Below are 23726 nucleotides of genomic sequence, written 5' to 3'. Positions count from 1 at the left end.
TAACAAAGGAGAAAGAAGTGACCTTTGGAGCTTCTGATGTGAAGCACATACCTCTTGAGAAATGTGCTTCCTTTGCTCATCTGAGAAAGTCTAAATTCGATCCCAAATAAGCTGGCTAGGCTATTTCTGGGGTCAAGAACAGGAGGGCACATGCTCACTCACTTAGATTTATGCATTCTGCCTACCTTGGGGGAATTAAACTGGTGCACACACAAACATGAAGCTTACTTTTATTGTCTAGCTGAGCTCGGTATTTACTGAATCCTTTCAGCCGTACACGCTGGCCCAGAAGATCAAGGAATTCTTCAAAAGCTGGTCCCGCTGTTTCATTGTTATACATCTCTTCCTCTGTGCTCTGGCCTGCTTTGCAATAAAGGATCCCAATTTTGTGCTGAAAACTCAGCTGAAATTACAGGAGAAATGTAATTACTTAGCAAAGTGTATCAGACAAGCCAACTTCTGGTAAAATTACAATTATACAACCTTCAAGTTCTGTTCACAGGAAAGCACGTAACAATTCCCGTAAGCAAATAAGCAAAATACACATCTATCCTTGTGCGTAGTGCCACAAACATACTCTAAACCAACAGCCCAAGATAAAATTGGAGAAATATCAGGGAGCCTAAGAAACAAAAGGATGGCCGTTGGCACATGGGATTTGGCCAATATCCAAGAGGAACAGGCTGTTACTTTGAAGTATCTGCTTAAAAACACAAGTGCAAATACGGTTTGTACATGCTCACAGAGTGATCAATCCTATCTACTAAGATGGAAAGGAAAAAAGGAAAAAGGAAAAAAAATTGAAGTTTTCTCTCTCTGGTTTCTAATAACCTTTCCTTCTTTATTGAATATTTATGGAAATATGCAACACTGTAAGAAGAAAAAATTCAAATCAAGATCTGGGTTTAAGGAAATAATCCCAACAGAAGTTGTGATACAAGTGGATACAGAAAAAAATGCTTGCCCCCAAAGAAACTTCACTTATACAAGTACAATTATTTCTTAGATTTCGACAATTGCAAAAAGGTATATACAATATACCACAATAGCAACTTAAGAGTTCTTCTCTCTCAGTCAATGTCATGCGGGAAGCCACTCAACTTTCCAGGGCCAGGGGGAAGCAGGATCCATTTTTATAGCTCGCTTATTTCTCCAAAGAGGAACTACTTCTCACTCATGCAATCAGAGTTGTGAATCTTCCCACCAGCAATCTGAGCCTCAGACACAGACCCATTTTCAGACATCACTGATTCCCTACAGACATCAACCCACAGCACTGTTCACTGTTTGGCAGTGAGCTGTAAAATATAGCCTTTAATCAAAATTCATAGCTGACTATAGCAGCAAAATAAGGCAAAATGATACTCATTTCCCCAGAGCAGTGAAGTGATGAAAGCAATCTCATCTGTATCATTACTTAATGACAACACACACAACTCGAGAAAAGCAGGAGATGCCTGCAGGGTGATCTTGACAGATTGCAGGAAACACCCATTTGACTAGGTACTATGGGAGAATATTAAAGAAAGTATCACCTGTTTGTAATCAGCTACCTGAAGGAGAACTGTTAAATGTTAAGGCACTGCCCAAGTACCTGGGCTTCAATCCCCATCAAAACCTTGGGCTCCTCAACCACACAGGGTAAGATAATGAGTCCCAACTTAAGTGTGGAAACATGATAAGGTGTGTCCAAGAGACTTGATTTTGATGCTATGAATTTTCTTGTGTAAATAAAAAAAGTTTCCATTCATCCAGAGACAAGGAATAAATGTTTCTGACCACTTCAATTATCCAAATCAATGAGGCAATACATTTACTGTAAACTAACCATCATCGTAAAAAATAAACACTGTAACATTATTTCATTATAAATATTATTCACTCCTGAGTGACTCAGGGCACATTTCAAGATCTTAGCATCAGGGAAATACACACTGTTAGCCATTATTACACAGATATTGGTGGTGTTAGTAACTGTTGGAATCTGTATCATGTCTATGCTATGGTCTCAGAATGAATTCTTTCCATTTTCATACTGTATAATATTTCATATTTTCATCAGTGTCATTTTCCTTTTGCTATTAGAACAGATTTCAGCTCCCGGTTATACAGATCCTGCTTTAATCAGAATCCCCCACTGATACTGGCAAATCTTAGGGCTACTACACAGAATTGCAATGTCTTTACTTTTCAGAGCTCACTGTTTCCTCTGCACCGACAGAGAATACTATTTACGACCTTCATTCTGGAAGTCACTCTGTCTCCGTGGCTGCTTTCCCTTGTTGGCCCATTCTCTCTTTGTTACCTGGTGCCTGACTCAGAGAACTGTCAATGCCACCTCATCTGAGAACTACGGCTGCCACCAATCAACCCTTGCCTGTCCCAGTCTGTTCCAGTATCTCCTCTGGAAAACACCTCCTCTTCCTGTATCCAGTTCCTTGGGGGAATAGGCCTGGAGCAGTGCTGTCCAGAGACACAGGATTTGGATATGGTATGTTTTCATGCGGCTTCAACAAAGCCCTCCCTGAAGTGGGCCACTTTTTCTAATTTTGTGGATGACCTCTTTCTCAGGAAAAAAAAAAAAATCCAAGTTACTGAGGATTAAAAGCCCGATGAGACCCCTTTGTTGACTCATGGTCTACGAATTTCCTATCTGTCTCCTTCCAGTCTGAGAAAAGGCAGCCTGTGTATAGATCCCAACTGTGAACAGGACTGTGTTTCCATCCAAAAAGTCCCTAGACTCATGGGAATCAGGATGTGGCTAATGCTAACTCTGAAATCCACAGGTGTCCCACGAGACCTGTCAGACTCTGGTTCTTACGAAACAACCTGCTATGGACATGGCATGACACAAGTTTACTGCCCATGGGTACTTGCCAGTCCTGTCTCTGCGATCAGTCTGTCCACAGGAATAGAAGGTAGGAGAGAGAACAGTCCAGAGACTTAGAATAAACAGAACTGTAGCTTATTCATTACCAAGGACTATGATTTCACTAAAAAAACACATAACATACATAAAAGTGTTTCTATATATAAATATATCAAATATCTACACAAATATATAAGATATATTTAAATCTAATTAATAAACATATTATACATCTATGTATAAAATATAAATATAAACATAAAATATATTTATATATAAAATATTTTGGATGAACATATAAACATACAAATGAATACATATCCATAATAATAAATGATAGATATATATAACTATATATATTTATAAATATAAATAAAATGCACCAATTATCGAATTTTTTAGAGTAGCCTCACGGGAACAAACACCTCACCCAGCACCTGATGTGCAGTGGGCAACCAACAATTCAGAAACACAAGTGGACAAAGAGATGCTACAGTGAGTGGGAAGTTCTTTGCACCCACTGCTCAAAATAAAAACAAGCGCTCTTCTCATCAAGTCTGTTTGAATCCTGGGTTAGGTAGATCAGTCCTGATTCCTTCTTCTCCATTCCTCCTCCAAGTTTTTCTCAAGTGCTTCATATATCCCACATGCTTTACCAATCAAAATCAGGGCCAGCTTATCCTGTGTGCCATTCAATTTTGGAAATCCACCACTTCTTACAGTTTTGGTTCAGAAATTTTTATTAACAAACTAGTTTCCATTCTTGATACAGACACACCAGGATTATTCACTCTGAATGCACAAGGTTCCTCAGAACTATCTATCCTTTCTCTCTTGGAACTTCACTCCGCGCTAAGGGCCGGGTGGAAATGGTACCTCCTCCCAGGAATTCACCTGGCCAGACATCATTCCTACTGTGACCACAGCGCTCATGCAAGGCCAACTCTTCATGACCTCTTCCAGTCCTTCCTCGCAGAAGATGCTGTGCCTTCGGTCTCACAGCTCTCACAGCTGCAGACTAAGTCTTAACTTATATACCCATTTGTTAGTCTGACACCTGTCATACAGGGGAAAGAAAAAACACTGACTGGTTCAGGGGAAGGGTCAGTGTAAGATGATCAAACCTCAAAAGAAGACATCATCATCTTCTATGAATGTGCCCTTGTTGGCGAGCACTTAAAGGAAACCTATGCAATATGAGTCACAATTCAGCAAGAGATGTACTAAGCTCTGAGGGAATCATGATTCTCAACTACCAGAAAGGTGAATCTGGACTAACGAAAACTAAAGAATATGCTGTAATTGGAGGATTAAAAGAGAAAATGGACAAACAAAATTCAAAATGTTTGGAAACGTAAAACAAATTGACACAGGAACATAAAATACTACATGTGATACCTACCCCTTGTTCATCGAGCTTGAGCAGTTGCTCTGGAACCTTGGGTGAATTGGAAGCCTGACGCAGGCACTGAATGCTCAGCTCTGGAATGACATATTCCAGAACTTCTTTGAGAGGTAGTCCTCGTGCTGTCCCATGCCTAGCGGTAGAAGGTATAGCATCTTCTAAAATTGCTCCTCTCAGGGTGGTAAGCTGCAGGGGCAAAACATTAACACTGCAATTACTATTAACCCATGGTGAGTTGGAGTTTAATTATCTTAAAAAGAGAAAGAATATAAGCAAGAAATGTAAAGATACTGAAGTATTCCATGTGAAGAAGCAAAATCAACATTCAAATCATCTTTAATCACTAATCAGTACACAGGCATTGGGGAAAAGTCAGGCAGGATTGAAACCATAAGATATGGCCCTAAGAGGCACAGTAACACTAAGAAAATGCAAACATTCCTATGATATTCTGCACCCGATGAGAAGGATGTCAAGGAGAAACCACACCTGAACTCATTTCTTCATCAGTTTTTTCTTTTTCCTACATCATCTTTCTTTCACTCCTTTCCCTGTCTTCTATTTAACTTTTCATGCTGACCATTGCTGAGGTTGACATTAGATAGCCAGAGGTTCCCATAGCAGGATGATTCATCCAATCCTGCCTCACAATTTGGTATACGTCCTCAATCTGCCATGGGAGTGGAGGGCTACTACACCGAGCTCAGCCCTCCCCATGCGATGGATGAGAGAAAAACACCAGGCACTGCAAATTCTGAGAACCAGCTGAGAACAGTTTCCTCAGACAACATTGTGGGTCATTAGGCAAATGTTAGGCATCCTGTGATTACCGTCACCACAGTTCCTGTTGTTAGTGCTATCACAACTCCATCTCCACAATGGGGAAACTGTCTGCCATGATGAGAACTTCTTCTAACCGCACCAACAAGGTAGTTGACAGCCACATCAAGAACAGAGCCCGTGAAAAAGGATTGGTGTGACTGAGGAGATGAATGTCTACTTGTATTTAATTATTTTAATAATTGGACAGCATAAATCTATAACTTAAGATATCCCACTTCACTTGGAAAAGTCTTCATCTCTCACACATCTCCTATAGTTCTCTGACCAATGCAATGCCTCTGTACTAGCTAAAACACACAAGGGTATACTTCCTTATGAAGCTGCAGGAAGCTAGCAAGGGGTTGTCTTTTCTGGCTGCTCTAGAAGTACCCAAGTAGAATATACATACTGGAGTATTTGCCAAACATATAACTCTGTAATTAAAATGGGTTAAGGGGAAAAAAATTACCCCCATGCAAGACAGGTATAACTTTGCATATAATCCTCTCTACTTATTTAGCTATGCTTACTGCTAAATCTGCAATAATCTTACTTTCATGCAAGCAAATTTAGAGCAAATTTTAAGGAGCAAATTTAGGTTCTCACATAATGAAGTGCGGGCAGACAGCACTACTGTCTTGTAAAAGCAGCAACCAGGGCCCGGCTGCGTGGCCCAGCGGCTTAAATCCTCGCCTTGAACACCCCGGGATCCCATATGGGCGCAGGTCCTAATTCCGGCAGCTCCACTTCCCCTCCAGCTCTCTGCTTGTGGCCTAGGAAAGCAGTCGAGGACGGCCGAAAGCTTTGGGACCCTGCACCCGTGCGGGAGACCCGGAAGAGGCTCCCGGTTCCCGGCTTCGGATCGGCACAGTACCAGCTGTTGCGGCTCACTTAGGGAGTGAATCATTGGACGGATGATCTTCCTCTCTGTCTCTCCTCCTCTGTAAATCTCACTTTGTAATAAAAATAAAATAAATCTTTAAAATAAAAGCAGCAACCAACATCCTCTCCATTGTGGGCTACCTGTTTCCTCCACTAGGTGCTACTTTTAAATCTCATACGGACTGTGTGCTTCATCCTGCCCTCTGCATGGGCTCCCCCTCAAACTCTCCATGTTTGTCATGTCATCCTTTTTATTAGGTAATGGTATAATCATTGCCATTTAACAACCATCACGAGTCTCTAAATTATTCATTTGAAATAAAATACTGCACCACTGCTTTCAATGTTAAATGCTGTGATTATTAAAATGATAAAAATACACCTGAGATCCTGTGTGAGACAAGCAGAAATGACAGTATGAAGAGTGGCTTCGACATTCAGACAGGGTAAGAACCTCAAGCAGCCCGTTACCTCACTGGTCCTGAAAGCCACCCTGTAGTTGAACTGGGACCCTTCCTTCTCCTTGGCGTCTTCCACCTTCTCTCTTCGGATGCTGACTGCCACTGGGCCCAGGTTTTCGTCAATTCCAAAGTAGTTTTGGTGCTCTATGACAGAAAAGAGTGGTGGCATCAAAAGAAAGAAAGAAAGAGCAGGACAGTTATCTTGAGTTAGTGCTGCATGAACATCTCAGAACACACAGCTCATAAACAATTTTCCTGTATGTGCTAGGTCACATTTTCTGGTTTTCAGTAAAATGTACTTTTCACATCTCATCTCATGTCATCTTTTCTCTGACATTTCCTGCTTTTTACTGGCCTTGAGGAGCTCCTCATTCTTAAAGCTGTGACTTGACTGTTACATGAGACGAACACCATTAGAAAGGGTCACTTGCCATTCTTGGCAACTCTCATAAGAGGAAAAGGGCTAATTGTAAGATCCTTGTTGAAAAGCTTCCTACTCTTAGGGGAAGTGATCTTTGAACAAAGAGCACAGGGGTTAGCCAGAGCAGCCACAGTTAAATTAATTTAGGTCATTGGTGGAATGGCCAAGATTACCCTTTCATTTTATCATTAAAACACCTGGAATTTAAAGTGAAATTTATCAACATGAAATACATAAAAGCTCATTAGCTTATTCAGGTCAAATTCTATCTACAATTCCAACAAGTTAGTTTTACTACATTATCAGCTAGTAAATTTTTTTTTCACATAAATTATTGATGGTAGAGCTGAATCATCCCCCCTCTCCACAAAAAAAATTCTCCATCTGGGCTGGAGATTTTGCCTATGTGTTGAAGATGCCTGTGTCCCACATTCAAGTGCCAGCTCTTGCCATCAGCTCCCTGCTAATGTAGACCATGGGAGGCAGTGGTGGTGGGTTTCCTGAAACTGTGTAGAAGCCCTGCATTGAGTTTCCAGCTCTTGGTTTCAGCCCCAGCCCTAGCACCAGCTCCAGCTATTTTGAGTATTTGGGGGAATAAACCAGCAGTTGATTGAACTAGTGGGCTCCCTCTGTCTCTCAAATAAGTCAAGAAAAATACTGAAAATCACAATCTCCTGGTAAGAGTCATTTCAACATAGAAATCCACCAGGATATTCTTTGTAAGAGATGGCAATGAGTTAAGACTCTCATTCATATATATGGTAATAACTGCCAGTCATTGTTGCAGCAGTGGAGAAAAAGAACCTTCCAGAAAATAGCCCTACTTATGAAGTAGATACTTTCACTTGAACCCCTCCAGAAATGGAAATTTTACTATTTTATGAGCTATTCCCTCTGGACTGATAAGACTTCTTTCCAGAAGTTTTCTTTTCAGTAGCTGCCTTCATCATGGCAACCTCCAAACATTTTAAGTGTTTCTCTGAAATTACCCAAATTTAATACCAGACATGTTCCAATCCATACATAATTGGAGGAAATACTCAAATGTTTTAATGCAGCCTAAAATTTTATCTATTTTTAGCAGCCCCACTGTACCCGTAAGTTATGCAGAGCAGATGATATATGCAAACAAGTATTGTTTAATTATTTGTTAATGCACCTCTTTTTTTAGTCCACTTTAAATGCATGACACCACATTTATCCCTTTTGAATGCCACCTTACTGCTTATCGCCAAGCTTCTCTCTCAGATTAAAAGAATCACAATATAAAGAACATTTATAAGCTTGAAAAACACTCATGGGTGCACAAAAGACTTTTACATATGCTGAAATGCTCTGCCACAATGGTTGGAGTAAGAAGAGGTATAGAAAAAGTTAAGACGAAGTCAAGAAAGGAAAACAGAGTCTGGATCACTGAGAACGAACATAAGCCAAACCCTAATGAATACTGGCCAGGTCCTGAAAAGGCCAATCATTCACTGCTTTATAGCTTGAAAATCAAATGAGATTAATTCTGACAATATTTCCCCCCAGAGCCAGTCAGGGCTAGAAGCAGCAAGTAAACTATTTCAGGAGCTGAAAGGTGAAATATTGATTTTGTATCATCTCAGAATTACATAAAAGGAAACAGGAAACATGCCTTTTTATTTTAATGAGAGAAACATTCCTTAGATATATTGTGTGCTGATGACCAAATATCTTACAAATATAAACAACTCTTGTGAAATTAAACATTTTTTAAAATTCCCTGGCTTAAAGAGAGCTGACCAGAAGCACTTGGTTGTGATGTGATTATTGTTTCTTTAAAAATTCAGTGAAAACCAGACATTAAAAGTTAATTGTTTGCATAAGGCTACCAGGTATATCATTATTTCATTATTGCCTTACTGTTGCACAGCTCTAGCGAGCTTAAGTCCTAAGTCAGATCCCATAGACAAACACCCAGGTCCTTGGGAAGCTCCAGAGGAAAACCCAACCCCTTTCCTTTCCCGGTTTCTAGACACACACTCCTTGAATTTCTTTCTTATCTTCAAGGTCAGCAAGGATCACTTCTCTTTCCTCTTAGGAGGACCCTGTGACTGCTGCTCATTACTGCCCCACCTGTATTATCCAGAATAACATCTTCATCCCAACACCCTTAACTACACCTGCAAGTCTCTATTCCCATCCAGGGAGGACTTGGGACACCTATGGAGACCAGTATTTAACCTATACTACACATATTTAGTTCATTTCAAGTAATTAATTCTGACAGTAGGCAGGGGACATGTTTCAATGGTGTGCCAGAAACTACTGAATTCCCAGGAAACAATATTGAATATGACACAGAACCTGCTTCAAAAAAACCTGAGTGCAGTATAGGAGGTGATATTAGAAAAGAATCATACACTCTGGATTCTGTAAGTGGAGCAAACATCAGCACAGTGTTATCCATGCAGTCCAAGACCATGTCACCAAGGCCATCTACTCGATTTTAAACCCAGAAATAAATGTACCTAATTTTTAAAAAGCCAAAAACTGCTCTTCCTTGGCTTCAAGAAAACAAGCTATTATTCCCTCCTTAATGATTAATTCTATTATCAGAAAACAACTCTTTTGAATTCTTTCACATTTTCAATAGTATCATTCATGGCACAATATGCCCCTTCCGCTGGTTCTTGACAATGCTCTTGTAGCTCTCTGTAGAAGTTATCCATGTTTCTTTATATTCAGTCTTAGTATGTTAGTATTTTATAATAATATAATCACATACACAGGCTATTAAATTATAAGCTTGATCATTTTGAAGCAACTGATTTAGATTGTCCTTAATTGTGTGATCTGTCTTCAATGGTCCACCACATTTTAAATTCCATTTATTATTCAACGGATCAGGAAGAGGCCAGCTGCCAAGATAGGTAAACTTTTCTTTTGAGTCAGTGTCCCTGGGAAGGCTCTTCCAGTCTGCTATCCAGAGGGATTCAGCTGCAAGCAGGGAAGGCGTTGAGCACTGCACTGCGTTGATGTTCACTTCATCCCAGCTTTCATGAAGTGTCCTAGTCCTCCCACTACACAGCATTACCGACACCAGGGGTGGCAGAATGGCAGCTTTCTCCCACTTGCTGACTGCTCTTGCTCTTCCACCTGTTCTGGCTGTCCCTGTTTCTGTGAATTCTCTCCAGCTCTTCTTTTTCTTTTGTGGCACTATACCCAATTTTATTGCTTCACTTTCATTTTTAGTGACATTTTGGCAGGGGGAGATCACACATGTATTCAAGTCACTCTATGTAAGTAGCAGTCACAAATCTATGTTGTCTGTAAAACAGTCATTCAGAACCGTGAAGACTGGTTTCTGAATTGGGGCTTTGCTACTTACCACTTCCTTTGCCTTGGGTTAGTTGCATGAGTTTAGCATTCTGCCTCTCTCGTTCAGTAAGCACTACGCTATGATTAAGCGGCCCCCAACCGTCCATGTGCAGGAAGTCTCATCCTCAACATGGCAGCACTGGCAGGTCAACTGGAAGGTGAGATTTTGAGAGGGGGCATGCACTAGGAGGTCCTTAGGCCTTAGGAGTTCTGCCCTTGAATGAAATAAAGGCATTCCCCTGTAACTCACTGGCAGTGTTCATGAGCCTGAGTTACTCCCCCTCCCCCCCAAATTAAACCTAAACCCTAAGTCTCTAAGTTTCCTGTTTGAGATGTAATCACTTGCTTCTCACACTTTTGCCATGGTCATGTACGAAGAGGTGATGCAGCCAAGAGGGCCCTTACCAGGACAAAACAGATGCCAGAACCATGCTCTTGACCTCCCAAACTGTGAAAAGAGAGAGCAAAATAATCCTCTTTTCTGTATAAGTAGCTTGTGTCAAGTATGTTCCTACAAAATGAAAACTAATGCTATATGCTTATGTGTGCAACACACACACACACATATTTCTAAATAATTGTCATCAATGGCCCGGAAGAAAAGCATGATTTTACTGACAAAACTAAGCCAAATAAGAAAAAAGGAGTACATATAAAGTAAACAGCATTCTAAAACATTTTAGTTTGTGTCATCCCTAAAGGAGATTTCCTTTAACCTCAAATGGTGACCTAAGGTCATCTAAAAAGACTAAATTTTCGAAAAAAACAAAAAACCAAAAAAAAACAAACAATGGCTATGTAGTGTGTCACTAAATATGTGTACCAGAAATTATACTTTAAAAACCTCACATTTCTGTATCAATCTTTTCATCAAAGATGGCAGTCAAGGTAATGAAACAAGTTTTACTTTATTCTTATTTCTGCACTAATCCCTGTATTACGCCCATTTTCAATTTTCCCTTTTGTATCACTAACACTGTGATTTAAAAGAAAAAGTGTCATTTTTTAATCTGAGAAGTAGAGAAACAGACATATGAGACAGGGAGACAGCTTTCACTCACTGACACTCTTCATCAATATCTATGATGGCTGGGTGCAAACCCAGGAGCCTGGAACTTAAACCAGGTCTCCCAGAATCCCAACTACCTGACCCATCACCTGCTTTCTCCCAGGGTCTGCGAGGACAAGAAGTTCGAGTGGGAAACTGCTCATAGGTCCTCTGGCATGGGATGCGGATGTCTTGCCTGTTAGGCTACTTGCCTGATCCCCGGAGACCTACTTCTCAAAGACAAGTACACAGGCGGTTCCAACTGTTTACCAGCATCACACAATTGGACTTTTATACCTCACAGCCACTTTCCAAGGGAACTGTCTGAGTTTGGGATTCACAGAGGAAGGAAGACAGCAGGTTGCCTGGATGTGTTCCTCAGGAAATAAAACTCTTCCACTGCGCAATATAGCACAGTGTCCAGCTTTGATAAAGGACATCGCTTCAACCCAGGAGGATAAGAACACAGACTGTGTTTTTTCCAGGGCTCTAGAAGAGAAAACGAGTTCTTTCAGGTATCATTCTGCATTCTTTTCAGGGAGATGCACTTGTTAACACCCAGCCAGAGAAGCCCCACCCATTGCGGGAAGAGGCAAGCAAGCCTTGCTCAGCACCTCGTGCGTGCAGACCCACACCCACCAGAGGCTGTCCTCATTTCCAAGCAAATGATTTCCATAAAATTGCTTCAAGGGGGAATCACAGGAAATTGTTGTTTGGCAAAAAAGGAAGCTGTGAAAAGACTGTCGAGAGGCTGAACGAAAAGCCACACATTATGCAAATACAACAGGACAAGACAGAAGAAAACTGCTTGACAAGACTGTAGTACAGGAAATGAGAGCCAGTGCATCTCTCTGGTACGTCTGGCTGTTCAATAAATAGGAGGGGGAAAAGAGCCTATCTCAGAAAAGTAAAAAGGGGGGAGAGTCACACAAGGTCCTCACCCAAAAGCTGTTTCTAAACACCAGGATACCTTGGGAGGTTTCTTTGGTAAATCATTAATGAACTGAACAGATAAGGTTCACAACTCCAAACAGCCTCCTGAGGCTGGAAATGTAAAAGTGAAATACTCACAGCTCTCTGCCTTGCATGATTTATCAAAGCTGCTAGGACCCGGGGGCCACAGCACTGTTTGTAAGTACTCTAATGCCCAGAAATGGTAAGTACACAAATGCCACAAGCAACTCTGGAGCTATGCCCTCAAGGCCTTTACTTTAATATGCACAGCAGAAGCATATTTGCTATTTCCCCCTAAAATATAGTTTAAAAGATCTTTGCTATTTCAACAACAAGTTGTTCATTTAACTGCAGGCAGCTCTCTGCGGACCTCGGTTAAGACCCAGGCTGCAGCTGGCTGATCTCTGAATTCCCACATAGCAGACACTGCCTGTGTCCTTTCCCTACAAACAACATTATGTCTACTGCTTCAATCACACTCCCTGCTCTGCACAAGTTAAAAAGAAAAAGCAGAGAGCTGGCACTATGGCATTGGCAAGTAAAGTCGCTGCCTGCAGTGGCATATGGGTACTTCAAACCCCATATGGGCACTGATCTGTATCCTGGCTTCTCTATTTCTGTTTCAGTTCACTGTTATTGACCTAGGAAAAATAGTGGAGGATGGCCTAAGTGCTTGGGCCTCTGTGACCCACATGGGAGAACCAGATGAAGTACCTGGCTCCAGCCTGGTCTCACTGTTCGCAACCATCTGCGGTGTGGAACAGCTGACTGAAATCTGTCTGTCTCTCCTCCTGTCTCTGTAACTCTGACTCTCAAATAAACCAATAAATCTTTTAAAAAACAAGAGAAGTGAAAAGAGGTCCAGTAACTGGATAAAGCAGAGTGATGTGTTGCTGAAAGACAGAAACACATTCTGAGAAATGCACCATCAGGCAATTTCATTTTTGTGTGAACATCACAGAAGGCATTTAGACAAATGAAACCAGCTATGACTTTACTGAGCATAGCATCTTATGGGACTACTATGATATAGACAGTCTGTCATCTACCTAAACATGATTAGGTCATGCATGACTGTAACAGTACCACTTAGTGTAGGTAGATCATCCAACAACTTCAAGAAACTTCAGCTGCTCTGTACATGTTTCATGGACACAATCAATGAATTTACCATCACGGGAAAATGGATTTTTGTCATGTAAATTTTTGCTCCACTGACTCAGATTCAACCCAAGTATCAGTTAAAAACATGAAAGACTGGCAGCATGATAGGCACCACTATCCTCCCTATTTCACAGGAGACATGTTAGTTGAGTCCCTGGGCAATGGACTCGCCCAGGCTCACAGTCTGGCCTTAACAGAAGTCAAACCTAACTGGCCTAGCTCGACTGGTCTTTCACAGAGAGCAACTCAAGGATGGCAAAATTCACGCAATGATTTAAAAATCAATGATTACAAATAATGCCACACAATTTAGGACGATGGAGCAAATAAATCCTGAACAGAAGGATGTTGTCTCAAAAGACATCATTTTAAATAAAACAGTGAAACACTGACAGAGCAAGACAGCCGTCAAAGGATTCCTTTAATGCACTGCAATTTTTAGTATCTTCTCAAAACAGGAAGAAAACACTAGATAAAAAAAAAACTTGTTGCATAAAAGGTGAGAAGTGCAATGACTGACAAGGGAACAGCTACCCAGCTGTTATTTTTTTTTTTCCTTAGGTGGCTTAAACAGTGACATAAATTTAGATCTGAACAAGGAAGGTTTTACTAAGCATCCAGGTTCTTTTTATCTTCCAAAGAGCTCACTTCCAGGGAAATAACTTGTAATACAGTTAGGCTGGCACAGGGGACACACATTACTGCCTTCTAGAGTGTTTGCGGGGTTTGAGTCCCAACTTTTCTTCCAATCCACTCACCTAATGTGGATCCTGGGAGGCAGCAGACAACGGCTCGTGTACCTGGGCCTCTGTCACTCACATGGGAGACCCAGACTCAATTTAAGCCTCCTGGCTTTGGTCTGCCAAGTCTCAGGTTTCACAGGCACTTGAGGAATGCCTGGTAGATAGATCTCTTTCCCTTGCCTTTTAAATAAATACACATGCACATCTTTTTTCTTTTTTAAAGATCTTCACTTCCAACTTACTGTTGGAAAAATGCCAGAAAGCGCTCATACTTACCTGGTAGATAAATCAAACAGCACAGAAATTAAGAGTACTCATTCTTCTGCCCAAGAAACTAACAACAAAGTAGTTCATAGTGTTCAATGGCTGACGTAAGGTCTTTGGGGCCAAAAGATCACTACATTTTAATTAGCAGCCAGTTCTTTGCAAGTGCCTGCAGTGTTACAATGGATGGGCATGGAGAGGCACTGTCGCTGCCCCATCAGGGTGCCCCTAGTGGAGAGAAAGCCCACAAGTTCTCAGACACATGTTGCTATTTGCAAAAATGACCCACAGCGCTGAATTCCACAAGCAGCTGGGCAGTTCCTCCCTTCTGGGAGCCCCTTGGGACTCAATGGGACCTCTGTCTGTGATCCAGTACTGGGCAGGGAGGGAAGTTAAGAACTGAGTTGATTATGTCCATGGAGGGAGGAATTCATGTCTGAGAAAGACACTATTGTTAGACAGCGCTCTGTTCACCCATATGAATTTAATAGTGCCCAACTCCCTATTAATTTTCATCAATGACTATGTAAAACCAGAAGATAAAAAAAGCTACCAGGCATGAAATTCAAAGCAAATGTAGCCATGCCTCAGTGGGCAGGGAGGTCTACTTGATATGCAAAGGTATGCTCTGGAGACAACTGTCACATTAGTGACACTCACATGCATGTGTTTGGAATTGGGGATTGGGAGCTTTCCTGGATACCGTTCCCGGGGACCTTCTCTGCCATATGGCACTCTATCTCGTCTATCTTCCTCTTCAACCGAGTGAAGTATCACCTTTTACATACAGTTGTATGTGTGATCATTCCTTTTCTTTTGTAAGAAGCCCTTGGGTAAGGAGCAGCCTTTGGGACATGGACCATTGTAAGCCATCCTGACAGGTAGGTATGCATTATCCCATTTAGCAGGTGATTAACTGAGCAGCAAGGCTGTTCAAGGTCCTTCTCCTTAGGTGGGACGTGAAGTCACCAGTGCACCTCATCTAAGGGATATCACCTTACCTGCCATCCACAGGCTTCTGCTGACCTCCAGCTATACTCCAAATATATGGACATTTTCACCAAATCGTTAAAAAAAAAAAAAAAAGAAAGATGATTCTTCAGCAAGAGACAATAAGCTGGAGTCAAGGGAGGTAAGAGAGCTTCTACATAAATTCTAGAAGCTTTGGTTTACTTGTTTAGTTAACAGACTTTCTAGGAGCTGTTATCCTTCAAGCCCAACCCTGTAAGTGTACAGCTGGGGAACGTGAAATGGTACAGAATAAAGAGCTGCAGGAAAGACCTATGCGTCCCTATAGCTGCTCCAGGGACTTCACTCTCAGGGACTCAAACAGCACAGCAAGGGACGAGGCAGGGACAAAACTCAAGGCCTAGCATCACAGGTCAGAAACAGACTTAACAAAGCTAACCCTGCGCCCTGCATGGTGCCGGATACCTGCTCTGCTTGGAAGCAGCTCAAAATGCTTTTCCTGGAAAGTTTCTGCAAGAAGAATCCCATTCTGTCTTCACTCAGGAAAGTCTTGGAAAGCTAATACAACAAAGAGGAATTATAGAAGTGTTCTCTGGCCTATTCATTTGATACAAAATAGAGAAGAAAGAAAATCACAGAAGCATAACAGATTCGTAAACCCTGGGATTCTCAAAGCACCAGGCCAGAGGAGAGACAAAAGGTCACCCTGAGCCTCTTCTCAAACATACCACAGAACCTTCCCCATATAACCACCAAGCTCCCCGCTCCCTGGGAAAGCATTCCTACAAGATAACGTTTTTTTTTCTTGTTGGATTTATTACAGAAAATCTAAAAAGTGAGTTGGGAATAAAGGCTTTATTGAGAAAGATTTGGTGGACTGGACACGAAGGATATCCTGGATCACATTTCATGGCTGCTTGGTCTTAGTGTACAGATTTAAGGCGGGGGTGGGTACTAAAACAAAAAGTCTTCCTGCATTTCAATAAACCAGAAGAAAATGTAAATTGTAAAACCTGACAATCACTTGCCCCTTTGGATAAGCTGGAGAACAATATTCTGGAGACCACGTAACTGACAGTTTTACATGACTGAAGCACAGCATGTCTGTTGACAGGAATCCCACCGCAGTTCACAAAAAGAAACACATGCATGTCTGTTATTTCCAAAAATTGCAGGTAAGTTCTTGTTTCTTCCTGCTTTAAACAAATAGATTTTCATTTAAAATGTTCCATGACAATTTATGCCTTGGATTTTATTTCAAACTTGTTTGAAACTTCCATCAGTTACAAAAGGAGCAGTTTCTTCAGCTTCCAAGTGGATAACATCTTACATTACTTTGGAACAACTGGTACAGTTAGTTAACAGATACTAATATACTACTACTACTACTAGTGACTGTGTGTATCATTCAATTTCCTTTCCTTTTCTCCGATGTCCTTCTCCACCCCTAGACTCCTTCTGGGATGCCACACTGCATCAAGTTGTTACGGCTCCAGAGGGTTACTTTATTTCTGTTCCTTTCTCTACATTTTCCCATTTCCTTATCATCATCACCATATGATTCCCATCATTTATACAAGCTAGAAGAAACAAACAGGATAAATTGTCAGTCTTCCTCAGTGTCCCCACTGCCTTCCCCCAACACTCCAAGCTCTGGTGAACGCCGATTGCCCAAGAAGGATCAGCCACATCCTGCCCTCTGGCTTTACCAACTGGTCAGCATTACTAACTGGCTCCCTAGGGACAGTTCTGTCTGCATGTTATGGAATAGGGCACAGAGCAGGTTTAGAACTCCTGAGTGATTCAGCAGGCAAATGGTTAATTCTAGAGGACCCACAAGTGACCAGTGTAGTTTCAACTCTAGCAGTGTTGGACACAGCACCTGTTGTCCAGGTATGTCCAGTGGAGGCTGAGACTGCTACCTGGGAAACTGACCTTGCTGATACTCACAGGACCCACTGTGGCCAAGTCCAGGCCTCTTGCTGGTTCATTAAGATGGAAAAGCTCAGGAGGGAAGCGGCACCATCACTAAGAGCTCCCGCAGAGGCAAGGCAGCTCTTCCCGGCCCAGCCGTGCTGGTAGAAGGAAGGCACCGTGCATTCTCTGTGCTGGTAGTAACCCCATTCTCCTGACAGAAGCGGCTGCATTGAAGGCACACACTGACATGCCTGGACAAGTGAGCCACTCCCCTGTAAAGACTGCGGAGTTCTGAAAACACCTGTCAGCGACTGTGTGTCATGGGCATTTACTTCAGTATAAAGAATAGCCCCTTGCACGTTAACTGCCCCATAAAAAGTAAACCACAAGAGCAAAATTCTATACTTAAACCCAGGGTTAGGGAGCCAGTGAACTCTCTTGAAGATGAAGTTGCAAACAGAACACTCAATTCTAAACAAAATAAAAGCCACTCGGAAGAGTAGCAAAAGTTCCCTGAGCGCCTGTTTCCCAGAGAAAACTTCGGAGAAGGGGGAAAGAAGAAAATGGAAACAGGAAGAAAAAAATCAGCTGTCTGAGAAACCACCATGTTTTGTGCCAGTGTGTCTGCCGTTAAACACGAGGATGCTACCACAACCTGCGCTGTATTTCCAGCTCAAAGGGTTCTGCTGGTGAAGCCAGGGTGCCACACTGCTGGCCTGTCTCCTCTCCCACATCACAGCTGCCCCTTCCTTGCCCCAGGCAAGCCCTGGTTCCCAGCACCCAGTGGCTTTCTCTGCCCTAGTCCTTAACAACTCTACACAGAGACCAGGAGGAGCAGCAAATGCTATTGTGGGCAATTTTCTTTTAAGTCACACAGAGCTACCAGAGAAAAGCTAAATATAGGAGAACACAGGGCCTGCTCCACAGCTGTACTGGAGAGCCGAAGCGAGCATGAGGCTCAGCCTTTTCTTCTCTGAGTGGCTACTCATTCCCCCAGCTCCTGCTGCACAGCACAACATCACAGCACCAGGAAGAAAAAGCAGCCATGGGACCCACTTGCCCACTTTGCAGGCTTTGCAAAGCAGTCCTGGAGCCCAGGCATCTGGCTAGTTCACAGATGCTTAGCCCAGTCTGGGGCCACGGAAGCCAGCAACCCTGAGCTGCATCACTCACAGGACAGACAAGCTCCCAATCTTCTTTGAGGCTTGTTTTTATCTTATATTGGAAGTTAACAAATTGCTTTTATTTTGGATGCCCTCCAAAAAAGTGGAGGAAGTAAAATACTCACAGAGGAGTTTTCTAAACAAGGCAGTGATGGTGGAGAATTAGAAAAACAACAAATAGCAGTCAGGAAGACTAATAGGGCCTAGGGCGCAGCAGTCACCCCATGTACCAGACAGAGCCTGGTGAGATGAATCAAGTGGCGGTAACCACTGGTCCTGGGAACAACAGGTATTCCTTCTACATGCACTCAAGAGGTGCAAGAAAGTATAAATGAGATGCTGGCACTAAGTCCTGGCATAAATATGAAGAAGCACATGAATTATATGTTTTGATATTTTGAAGGATGAATCACAACCTATTTAGACAACTCAGCTAGCCAGCATGATGAATTTCCTGAGGATTTTAGGGCATAATAAATCCAAGAGACTGTGTTTATTGCTAGTATCATTATTGCTAGCCATGGCTTCATTAGTGAAAAAAACAACTTTAATTAGAAAGCCCAATTTTCCACTGCCTCTTATTTCAGAAAAACTTGGATTCATCCAGAGGCTATCCATGAGCAAAGCTTTATGCTTGGGAGGCCCCTGGATGAACAGTTGTAAGGTCATGGGTTATTTTCTCAGCACAGACTAGCAGGCAGAAAAAAGATGCTGTGATTTTGCTGGTCAGTCACAGCGGTAATTCTGATACCCACTCAGGAGTGAGATTAGGAGCTAAGATCCAGAAGGAACAGGAAATGCAAAGAAGAAGCAGTGCCTGTTGGTAAAGTTACTGCAGTTCCACTGAGCACAGATAGCTCACCTCTGTTTATTTAGCTTTCTTGCACGTATAACATCATAACTGTTTCTCTGATTTCTATGATTTCATATTACAACTACAGATGACTGGCTAAATCTGAACTGAGGCCAAAAAAAAAAAAAAAAAAAAAAAAACAGGGGAAAGGAAGTTCTAAATTTAATCAAGAACATTTCTCCAGCACACAGATTCTTTTTAAGTTCATGGCTGGTAAGACAAAGTAACAAAAAGGCTTTACCCTGGTTTTTGTTAAAAGTGACTTGAATGGACAGAATCACCAGCCTGTGACTCATTCCATAGAGACAGCTAGCCTCCCAAATGACTTGTCAATACTCTGGAGACAGAATGGCATAGCTGTGACTCATTCGGGACAAAAGAATGAGTGCATCTGGGCCCACCCCTGCTCCTCAGCTAGTCTAGGAGCTTACACCTGGGATGGGGGAGAAGAGTAAAAGGCGACACTGTAGGCAGAAAAACACAGCTTTGGAAAGCAGCTCCCACAGGGAATGGGCAGAGGGGTCCAGCTGTACCCTATAGGAAGGCAGTAAGACGGTTCTACCAGCACATGTGTGCAGTGTGCATTATGTGGTTTCTGGGGAAAATGAAAGACACTCAAAGACTGAGGTCTGAATTATACAGCCTCCAAGGAACACATCCCTCAAGTCTGAAGACAGACATAAAAGTAAAACTCATGGATCTTGCATCACATTACAGATTTTGTACCTAACGATACCAGAGAATTGTTGACATCTTAACATTTAAGCCCATTTACAGAATGCTAAGGGAACTCGCCTATCATGGTAATCCATGCCTTCGCTCCACAGGAATTCACTTAATATGTCCAACACATACAGTAATGCGGCAGGAACAAAACACAGAAAAGGCCTAAAGGGATATAAAAATCTACCAAGGTTAGCCGCAAGTTCAAGCCCGGTGGACCTGTAAGGAAGGCCGTGTCATGAAGCAAACGTTGTACCCAGCTCCGCCAAAACGGTCACAGAGACCCATGTGCAGACCTGCAGAGCACTTCCTTACCTTTCCCATAGAAGAACTTGCGGTAATAGTAGGCTCCCAAGTCAATGTGCTCTATGATGTATCTCTTGACCTTCTCCCTGTGAATGGCCTGGTTTTCTCGTGGCACTTCCAAGACTGAGACGCCTGCGTTGGTGCAGTGAGAGCTGAGAGACGATTCAAAGGAACAGCTTTCCCCGGAGCTGAAAGAGGATGAGTTGGCCCGGGAGAGTGCGATACGCCTGTCACCTTCTCCGCCAGTCTCGTTTCTAAAGTAAGGGCAGCTAAGGACAAGGTCATTACTTTTCCCATCCCCTTCGTCAGCATCCAGGTTCTCTTTCGAGTTGAGATCCTCCTTGCTCCCCAGGGGGGACTCACAATTGCCTGTCTGGCCCGTGGGCATCTGGGTCTGGGATGCTGCAGAAGCCCCAGTCGTTATGTTTTTTCTTTTCCCCACATTTGCCCTTGTAGCCATGGCTTCGTTGATATTAAACAAAATGCTCTGGACATCGTAATGTGCAAAACATCGCTGACAATGCCAAGGGCGCACGACCCTCTCCAGGCGGCCCTCCTCCAGCTCCGATGTGAACTTGAAAGTTTCATGCTCACTTTTAACAGTCCGTAGCTTTCGGAACAGGGACGTTTCCACTGACTCCGATTTTAACCTCCGTTTGAAAGGTTTGTCCCTGTCTCTGCCCATCAAGAGGGCACTGTCCATGTAGTCCAACCCTGAGATGCGGACGAATTCTCCCCTGGAGATCTGTGCTGCTGCATGTAGGCTGGGGGATATTGCAGGGTCACAGGGGAAAAACTCGGGGAACCCAAAGGGGACCATTGCCTTGTGGTCATAGTTTTCTACTCGGTACCCTCGGAGCATAGCAAAGAAGTTTTCACCAGATAAGCCTTGCCTGTCAATGGACGATGTGCTTCCGTACTCCCGGTGCAGGGCGGCCCCAGTGTTGGGGTTGACTGCGTTTTGGTCTAAGACATCCTCGGCATCGATGTCACTGATGGTGACATCACTGTTGCTTCTCTGCCTGATGGGGTGAAGCCCCCTCTGAGGAGAATGAACAAAGATATCTCCAATGGTGTACTTGGCTTCCACGAAGTCCACATCAAGCTGATCCTCTGGCTGCCCATCACGCTGGTCACTCTGCCCATTGTGCATGAGGGAGACACTTTCATAGCTGGTTTGAGACTGGCTTTCCCACAGCGTCTTGCAAGTCAGCTCCTTGGAACAGTCCTTTTTAGGAGGCCACTCGGACACTCTTGCCCTCACACCCATTTTGGGCACAGCTGGGGTACCATTGGCTGGACCACCACCCTCACTGGAATTTGAGGCATTTAAAGAAGTAGCAGCTCCCAGGTTGCCGTTAATGGCTTTAAATTTTCGAGCAAAATAATCATCCGACTGCATGATTCTGGGAGAATCCTTAAACTTTGAAGAGGCTCTGCTGAGTTTGTGCTTGTCTTCTTGTGACTGCCTTGAGTCACTCATGTCTAGCAAGGCCAGAAGCTTCCAGACCCCTCAGAAGGATGTATATAAATCTAATTACATTGTTCTTTGTAACACAACAATAAATGCAGATACAAAGGCTTTGTCTATTTTCTTAACCAAAAGCAAACAACATCTTCAGAATGCAGTTTCACCAAAGCCAACTTGCTTCGCAGTCATTGCAATGTAACTTTGTATCTGTCCGTTCTTTTGCAAAGCATCTCTTAAGACACGTTGATTGTGGATGTTCCCTTCACCTGCAATAGAACACAGCTATTAGTAATTCACAAAGTTAAATCTCAATACATTTTATAGTACGATTTATCATCAGTCTTTCTGTCCCATTTCTACCCACATCCAGTTCCCCCAAGCTGTCATGAAATTACACACCTCCTCAGTACAGTCACTCCGTTCTTTCTTTCAGATACATCTTATCCTCCTTCCCTACATGGCTGTCTCCTGCCGTGTCCATATCCTATATCTGAGCAAAACTCCCTTCTGTTACCCCACACACATGCACAGGTCAACCTCAAACAGAACTGCTGACTAGTCAATCTCTCTCACTAACTGATCCCAAGTTCCTCTAAGCCAAGAACTATGCCTTTCCGTGTCATCTCACATGAACTATTCATGTAGTCTGGCTTAAATCACATAATCTTATCACCTTTCAATGACTAAATTAGCTCTGAGAATAATAAAGCCATCCTGCATATAATGTGTTTGAACATTAGTATGATTGTACTTTCTTTCACAATGCTTAAACTCATAATGTCTCAAGGCACAATGATCAATCCAGGCATTAGCATGGAAGTGTGCGCAATGACTATACATAATCCAAGTACAACTTACAGAGATCCCCCTTAAAGTAGGAAGGATTCTCGAAGGATCTGGTGTCAGAAAGAGTTCAACTTCCTAGTTCATAATGCCACAGGCAAATGTGTGGGATAAAATACAACACCCATAAATATATAAACAGTGCAGCAGGGTTGTGTGTTGGTAGAAATTCAATCTAATAAAATCTTTGACTACAAATATCTTTCTTCTATTTTATCTTTAATTAGACTAAAACATTGTTAGGATTATGTATTTTCCCAAATCACGACAGACTATCTCACTTGTCAGTATAAGAGTGAAAGAACAACTCCATTTCTTCTGAAAATTAAGATGGTAATAAAGGTAATAAAATCAATCTACTTCACCCTTCACCAAAGCCTGGAAAATAACTACAATTCTGTTGGAAAATGTTAAAATCCCAACCAGCTACACAGCATAAGAACTCTCCAATGAGCTCTGAATGATGCATGTGGTGGTCTTGTGACCTATATTTTCTGATGATGGCAGTTATCTACACATGACAACACGCTATCTATGTCCAGAACTGTTCTTAATTGAGGAAACATCTTAGGATGAGACAAACAAAAGGAGAATGAACAGTCAGATGCTGACACACTAGAAGAGGAGACACACTATCTCATAGTTCTTAAGTAAGAAATATGAGTGTATCTTACTTTTGCACTTAGAAATTATGCTGAAAAGGATCAAGTAAGACTCTGCATTATAGGTATTTCCTGTATAATTCAGGTTTTATCAAACCTGTTCTTACAAACCTAGACAGTGACAACTAGAATACAAAACATTTTGCCTAACCTTTCACCACTGAAATGTTTTGGTCATTTGTACTATGCTTATACATAACCAGTAAATTCTGTTGACACTTATGTTGTGAATAGCACAGAACCAAGTGTTATTTCAGTAACTGCCAAAGAACTACATGAATTCGTAATAGTCACTAATACAAAATTTGTTTTCAGTTATCCATCCATACATTTTCAGTGCCTACCCTACCCAGCACCCAGTACCAACCCAGAACTTCTGGGAATTTCATCAGGAATGCAGAACTCACCGCCTTAAGAAATTTTAATGAGAGGACCCAGCCA

The 23726-nt window shown here is 42.3% G+C and overlaps 1 protein-coding gene across 2 annotated transcripts in view; it reads right to left on the bottom strand.

Moving 5' to 3' along the window:
- The window catches only part of SIPA1L2 (signal induced proliferation associated 1 like 2), a 149752-nt gene that overhangs the window by 73734 nt on the left and 52292 nt on the right, over window positions 1–23726 (bottom strand). The window contains exons 2-5 of one of the 2 annotated variants that reach the window (XM_040967996.1): window positions 20319–22046; window positions 6450–6583; window positions 4272–4460; window positions 229–403 (exon numbers count right to left, since the gene is read on the bottom strand). In XM_040967996.1, the coding sequence (XP_040823930.1) occupies window positions 229–403; window positions 4272–4460; window positions 6450–6583; window positions 20319–21792 (1972 nt within the window). In that variant the 5' untranslated portion in view covers window positions 21793–22046. Of the gene's footprint in view, window positions 1–228; window positions 404–4271; window positions 4461–6449; window positions 6584–20318; window positions 22050–23726 lie in introns of those variants that run through there. The other variant, XM_040967997.1, reaches the window with a different exon arrangement.

The sequence above is a fragment of the Ochotona curzoniae genome, unplaced genomic scaffold (assembly GCF_017591425.1).
Source record: "Ochotona curzoniae isolate NIBS_2020 unplaced genomic scaffold, NIBS_Ocur_1.0 scaffold_4683, whole genome shotgun sequence".
In the NCBI taxonomy this organism is placed as follows: Eukaryota; Metazoa; Chordata; class Mammalia; order Lagomorpha; family Ochotonidae; genus Ochotona; species Ochotona curzoniae.
Note: the sequence above shows the minus strand (reverse complement) of the source record. Positions and strands in the feature narration are given on the sequence as shown.